Source organism: Nannobrachium achirus, assembly GCF_963921795.1.
Source record: "Nannobrachium achirus genome assembly, chromosome: 14".
Lineage (NCBI taxonomy): Eukaryota > Metazoa > Chordata > Actinopteri > Myctophiformes > Myctophidae > Nannobrachium > Nannobrachium achirus.
The window spans coordinates 1,357,205-1,364,935 of record NC_137821.1 but is presented as its reverse complement, the minus strand read 5'-3'; the positions used below and the strand labels follow the sequence as shown (position 1 = coordinate 1,364,935).

At 42.0% G+C, this 7,731-nt stretch overlaps 1 protein-coding gene across 1 annotated transcript in view; it reads left to right on the top strand.

The window, feature by feature from the left end:
• corin (corin, serine peptidase) overlaps positions 1-7,731 on the top strand; it is a gene marked incomplete at both ends in the record, with an annotated part of 87,923 nt that overhangs the window by 31,103 nt on the left and 49,089 nt on the right. The window contains 4 exons of the mRNA XM_080742291.1: positions 173-393; positions 2,376-2,489; positions 3,862-3,969; positions 5,429-5,539. Coding sequence (XP_080598417.1) covers positions 173-393; positions 2,376-2,489; positions 3,862-3,969; positions 5,429-5,539 — 554 coding nt within the window. The remainder of the gene's footprint in view (positions 1-172; positions 394-2,375; positions 2,490-3,861; positions 3,970-5,428; positions 5,540-7,731) is intronic.

The following is a 7,731-nucleotide window of genomic DNA, read 5'->3' as shown; positions in this document are numbered from 1 at the left end:
AAGTTAATAATGTGCATATCTTCACCCAGACGGGTGGTCTATCCTGTAAGTTAATAATGTGTATATCTTCACCCAGACGGGTGGTCTATCCTTTTAAGTTAATAATGTGCATATCTTCACCCAGACGGGTGGACCTATCCTGTAAGTTAATAATGTGTATATCTTCACCCAGAAGGGTGGTCCTGCCCTGCAGGTCGTTCTGTGAGTCGGCCAGGGAGGGCTGTGAACCCGTCCTCCAGATGTTCAACGCCTCCTGGCCAGACTTCCTGCGCTGCTCGCAGTTCAGCGATGTCACTTCCTCCCCGTCGCCCCTGACGACGACGATGACGACAAGCTCCGCCCCCGATACATCCACTTCCTGTTACTCTCCGCGGCAAATCACTGGAAAACCATGTGAGTCAATAAAAACTGTTTTGTTTTTACCGCATAATGTGGGATCTGTGGCCGATAGGCAGGCCACGATTCACTCAATCTCAATCATCTAGCGCCACCATCTGGCCAATTCTTTAAAAACACATTTTTGGACACGGCTCCTACAGATTTTGCCCTAAAATCACACAAAGCAGGACACAGTATCTCTAGAGTCATGTCATCAACATGGATCTGTCCCATTTCCCATATTCCCTCCTGATTGGCTACCATTGCCTTCTAAAAGTTTGTGTATGTGACCTGACGGTCGCTTATCTCCCGATTAGGGAGTCTTACTGGTAAAATACCAGGTAACCACATGCCTCTTGTGGCTTATTGCTTCATTATATTCTATTTATTATGTATTTTATATATCAGTACTAGAGGTCCTGGTAGGAGATAAAACCATCAGTACTAGAGGTCCTGGTAGGAGATAAAACCATCAGTACTAGAGGTCCTGGTAGGAGATAAAACCATCAGTACTAGAGGTCCTGGTAGGATATAAAACCATCAGTACTAGAGGTCCTGGTAGGAGATAAAACCATCAGTACTAGAGGTCCTGGTAGGAGATAAAACCATCAGTACTAGAGGTCCTGGTAGGAGATAAAACCATCAGTACTAGAGGTCCTGGTAGGATATAAAACCATCAGTACTAGAGGTCCTGGTAGGAGATAAAACCATCAGTACCAGAGGTCCTGGTAGGAGATAAAACCATCAGTACTAGAGGTCCTGGTAGGAGATAAAACCATCAGTACTAGAGGTCCTGGTAGGATATAAAACCATCAGTACTAGAGGTCCTGGTAGGAGATAAAACCATCAGTACTAGAGGGTCCTGGTAGGAGATAAAACCATCAGTACTAGAGGTCCTGGTAGGAGATAAAACCATCAGTACTAGAGGTCCTGGTAGGAGATAAAACCATCAGTACTAGAGGTCCTGGTAGGAGATAAAACCATCAGTACTAGAGGTCCTGGTAGGAGATAAAACCATCAGTACTAGAGGTCCTGGTAGGAGATAAAACCATCAGTACTAGAGGTCCTGGTAGGAGATAAAACCATCAGTACCAGAGGTCCTGGTAGGAGATAAAACCATCAGTACTAGAGGTCCTGGTAGGATATAAAACCATCAGTACTAGAGGTCCTGGTAGGAGATAAAACCATCAGTACTAGAGGTCCTGGTAGGAGATAAAACCATCAGTACTAGAGGTCCTGGTAGGAGATAAAACCATCAGTACTAGAGGTCCTGGTAGGAGATAAAACCATCAGTACTAGAGGTCCTGGTAGGAGATAAAACCATCAGTACCAGAGGTCCTGGTAGGAGATAAAACCATCAGTACTAGAGGTCCTGGTAGGAGATAAAACCATCAGTACCAGAGGTCCTGGTAGGAGATAAAACCATCAGTACTAGAGGTCCTGGTAGGATATAAAACCATCAGTACTAGAGGTCCTGGTAGGACATAAAACCATCAGTACTAGAGGTCCTGGTAGGATATAAAACCATCAGTACTAGAGGTCCTGGTAGGAGATAAAACCATCAGTACTAGAGGTCCTGGTAGGAGATAAAACCATCAGAGGTCCTGGTAGGAGATAAAACCATCAGAGGTCCTGGTAGGAGATAAAACCATCAGTACTAGAGGTCCTGGTAGGAGATAAAACCATCAGTACTAGAGGTCCTGGTAGGAGATAAAACCATCAGAGGTCCTGGTAGGAGATAAAACCATCAGAGGTCCTGGTAGGAGATAAAACCATCAGTACTAGAGGTCCTGGTAGGACATAAAACCATCAGTACTAGAGATCCTGGTAGGAGATAAAACCATCAGTACTAGAGATCCTGGTAGGAGATAAAACCATCAGTACTAGAGATCCTGGTGGGAGATAAAACCAGCAGTACTAAAGGTCCTGGTAGGAGATAAAACTATAACAATCATCACTAATAATTAATATTTATTTTTTCATGTGTTCCTATACAGCGCTGTGCGGTGGTCGTGACAACTTCCTGTGTGCGACGGGGATTTGCGTCCCCCAGAAACTGGTGTGCAACGGATACAACGACTGTGACGACTGGAGCGACGAGACACACTGTGGTGAGACACACACACGCACACACACACACACACACGAACACACACACACACACGCACGCACACACACACACACACACACACACATGAACACACGCACGCACACACACACACACACACACACACACACACACACACACACACACACACACACACACAGTGTAAATAGCAGCTGACGTTGTGGTGTCTGTTGCCATGGTAATGTGAGTTTGTTCTGAGACCTGCTCACACAGATCTGATCTGAGACCTGCTCACATAGATCTGTTCTGAGACCTGCTCACACAGATCTGTTCTGAGACCTGCTTGCATAGATCTGTTCTGAGACCTGCTCACATAGATCTGTCCATAAACAGAGGAAGACACAATGGTCAGAAATAGGACTTTGTGAGGACAGAACGTGTTAGTGGGAAAAATAGGAAAATGTAAAATTCAAGGTGTAGTCGCTTTAAGTGCCATTCACACAGATCAGTGTAACTATGAAGATGATAACATTCAGCATTCTATTATATAGTCTGTTCTATTATAGTCTGTTCTATTATATAGTCTGTTCTATTATATAGTATGTTCTATTAGAGTCTGTTCTATTATATAGTCTTGTACTGTTCTCACTGCACACTGGATAGTGTGATTCAACAGTCAGCTAAACACCTTTCTTCAACCAAGACTCTGGAGACGTTGTGTGTAGTCAACAGGTTTACTGGCTTTCAAAAGGGTAAAACTACAACAAAAAATATACAAGACATTGCTTAGATTCTTGCTTCATAAAACATAAATGCATTCAAAATATGTCAGCTACAATCACTACACAGGCATTATATCAAGAGCTACAGATACAGTACACAGTGTTGGAAGGCAGCAATCATATGTTAATATGTTATGCAGTTGAATTAGACAAACATCATATGTGCTTGTATTCGCATCAAACTGTCAAGTGAAGATATGTCTACAAACAGTATCAAACATACCGACGATGCTCTTGCAAAGAACAAGATGTAGTAGTACACTTGGAGGACTTCTGACATGTAGCTGAGCATTCAGCTCTCTCTGACTCTGACTGACTTCTGTTCTGTTTTCTGACATGTAGCTGGGCAGTGTGTTTGGTCATTAGTACACCTGATCTTGGTTGAGTTGATTACTTTGCTTAGAAGGACACTGAAAATACAACTTCAAAATAAAACCTCACAGCTCTTAGCCCTTGTATACATCAGCCACTAGGGGGCTTCAAATGGAAACACACTAACATACTCAAACCATTACTTCAAATTAGAGATACAGTACATCTGTAACAGAACAAGTCTGTTCTATTATATAGTCTGTTCTATTAGAGTCTGTTCTATTATAATAGTCTGTTCTGTTATATCTCTCTCTCCATCAGACTGCAGTGACAGTGAGTTCAGGTGTGGTACGGGTCGCTGTGTGGCGCCCTCTCTGGTGTGTGACGGTTATGACGACTGTGGAGACCTGAGTGACGAACTCAACTGTGGTGAGGACACACACGCACGCACGCACGCACGCACGCACGCACGCACGCACGCACACACACACACACACACACACACACACACACACACACACACACACACACACACACACACACACACACACACACACACACACACTAGCTGATGTCCGTTTCCAACATAAGTGTGATCCCATGGGTCTGATTCACGAAGGGCTGGAACACACTGTACGATTTAGAAGAGTCACCGACTCATCTGATCGTTAAAGTATTTCACACTGTATCTGATTTCTCTCTATGATATCCCAGTCTCTTTCTTATAATGGGCTGTCAAATATCCATGTGGTTTTCACACTATGAGATTGATCGGCAACAAGGGATCATATATTTCACCAGAATGCAATCCCCGATTCATAGCCAAGAAGCCAACTTTACTTAGTTTTTCTCATTTAACACAGATCCTCTCATTGTGCGCTCGCAACCTCTTTTCATACTGTATGATTATGATGTCCAGTTCACAAGCCAAATATCAAAGCTGCTAGATATCTAGAAACGCTCGGGAAGGCATCGCCGAGCGCTGTTATGGTGGCCAGATCTTCTCTCAGTGCCCTGGCTTTCACACAACAAGCAAAACCTCAGCGAGAAAAGCCCCATCTTGTGGCAGATCTGCGGTTTTGTCGGCGAGCGCCAAAAATGGTCGGCGACAGCATAATCGTCTCAAAAGGTCGGGCAGTGTGTTCGAGCCCTAAGCTGGTGTTTATGCCAATGTTTTGTACGTATAGTCACTTAATACTAGAATGCCTTGTTCTTCATACACAATCTAATACAACAGTGTCCAACCTCAAATAACATGTTTATATACCCATCTTTGTCAACACATGCAAAAAGAAAGTGAAAAGAAAAGATTTCATAGATCTATTGCTTGGATGCATATCATAGACAAGATGCAAATTCAACCCGTTCTCTTTTCTTTCCAGTTGACTCATTTAGAGCTGAATCATGAGTTCCCTCTGTGGGTTTGACCTGCTGGAACTCATTATGTCGCGTTATTCATTTAGAATATTGACAGTGTGTGTATATTGTGTACTGTGTGTATTACAGTGTGTGTACATTGTGTGTATTGTGTGTTACAGTGTGTGTTACATTGTGTACATTGTGTGTTACATTGTGTGTATTGTGTGTTGCAGTGTGTATTAGTGTGTGTACATTGTGTGTGTATTGTGTGTGTATTGTGTGTTACAGTGTGTGTACATTGTGTGTGTATTGTGTGTGTATTGTGTATTACAGTGTGTGTACATTGTGTGTGTATTGTGTGTGTATTGTGTATTACAGTGTGTGTACATTGTGTGTATTGTGTGTTACAGTGTGTGTACATTGTGTACATTGTGTGTTACAGTGTGTGTACATTGTGTACATTGTGTACTGTGTGTGTTATAGTGTGTGTACATTGTGTGTTACAGTGTGTGTACATTGTGTGTTACAGTGTGCGACCCAGTGCGTGAGCATCGTTGTGGAGATGGAAGGTGTGTGTCCAGAGACTGGTTGTGTGACGGAGACCACGACTGTCTGGACAAGACTGATGAAACCAACTGTTGTAAGTTATTATAATATAATATAATATAATATAATATAATATAATATAATATAATATAATATAATATAATATACAAGACTGATGAGACCAACTGTTGTAAGTTATTATAATATAATATAATATAATATAATATAATATAATATAATATAATATAATATAATATACAAGACTGATGAGACCAACTGCTGTAAGTTATTATAATATAATATAATATAATATAATATAATATAATATAATATAATATAATATACAAGACTGATGAGACCAACTGTTGTAAGTTATTATAATATAATATAATATAATATAATATAATATAATATACAAGACTGATGAGACCAACTGCTGTAAGTTATTATAATATAATATAATTGTAATGAGCTTGAGTTACTGAGTACTCTTCCACCTTTTAAAGTACTCCTCACGCCGCCCGGAACCCTCAGTAGGTTTGCTAGGCCCACAAAGTTACCAGATCTTTTTTAACAAAACACTGTCACTAACACTACACTATACCTTTAAGTTTACAAACAGGTGTTCTAACCTTTCTCATTTGTATAAACCTACTATTACTGTATATACATATACATTTCTCTGAATAAAGATTTGAACTATCTATGAGACCCTCTTTAACTGGTGAATATTATTACTTTTCTGCAGCAACTATTTATTTTAGAGACCAGGCGACACACCTTAACTGTAGAAACGTAGACCGTAGGTCTGAATGGAGAATGCCAAAACCACAAAGACAGTATAAAGTGTGAAACTGTTCAACCTTGTAGCTTCCTGCCAGGGGCCTGGAGAAAAGCAGCTTGACTTATTCAGTACAAAGAGCCCACTGTGGACATATCGTCCGTCCGGTTAGGGTTGGGAATTTGTACCTTATTGTCCGCCAAGCATACCCAGCTGACACCTGCCCGCGCAGTGTCAGCCTTCTGAGAAGGTGAAAAGACTTTTAACTTAAGAAAATACATTTGTTGATTCTTACCAAAAAGTCTAACTCAGCTCCACAGCCAGAAGTTGCTTTGAGTGCCCTGCAGGTACTAACACCTCTCTCCCATGGACGCGGTGTACTCCCCCGAAGGGGAGTTAAAAAGTCTAAACCTTAAGAGTTGTAAACTCTTGAAAATGAATTCAGACAGACACCAAGCAAAAGTGAATAAAAAGCTTTAGTGAAATAAAAACAGTTACAAATTATAAGCTCACCAATACAGAAATTGGCGATGAGAATTAACAAAAGAAGTACGATATAAGTACTCAACTAAACAGAGTCAAACTCTCTCTAAGTAGACAAAAAGGAACTGAAGCGAGCCACGGCGACACAACCTTTTATAGTCCGTCCCGTCGCGTCATCTCAATAGGATTACACACACAGAGCTTTGGTTCAGCACACACACATGGGCACGCGTACATGTACTAACATGCACGAACATGCACGATGTTTCGCAATGGAGACGGTCCAAGGCCAGACAGTCCAAGGCCAGGCCACGTGAATTTGGGGAGTCATCCCGTTCACATGTTAGAAGTCACCGTGTTGTCCTTTACTCCCTCAAGAAGCGGTATCTCATGTTGGCAGTAAGGAGATAACGGTTCGTTAGCGCGGTCCAGGAATGTCCGGGAGTCTATGATACAGCCTGACACCAAGGCTGTTTCTCGCAGGTGCAGGCAATGAAGCGGCTAGTGTAAGCAGTATGTCATGTTCTGAACTATGAGTACATTCAGTTTTTAACCTTTACCCATGTCAGTGAAAAAACACGTATATACGTAGCTTTTGCATGCACATACAGTATAGCAGAAATACCGTATACAGTATATCAGAAATCAACAGCCTATGTTTAAATGAGGCATTTCTATATATGCAGTATATATGCATCTACAGTACTAGCACACTAAATGCAAAATGTATGTCCCTTTTCATTGATTAACATACAGAGAATATATTGGGCCATAACATTATTTCTTCATCAGCTCACTGGCGAGAAACGTGGTTTCGTTTCTCCTTCCTCTTCCCTGCTTGCTTCTCCGTGTGTGCAGAGGTCACAGGGGTGGTGGGTGCCTGAGCTGGAGCCGGCGCTGGAGCAGGTGCCGGGTAGAGTGGTTGTAGGTTTTGCATGGGGAAAAAGGCCATGTGAGGCCCGAGCTGTGCCACCGGAGCCTGCATCTGCTGCAGGGGTTGTTGTTGGGGTGTTGGGGGTGGT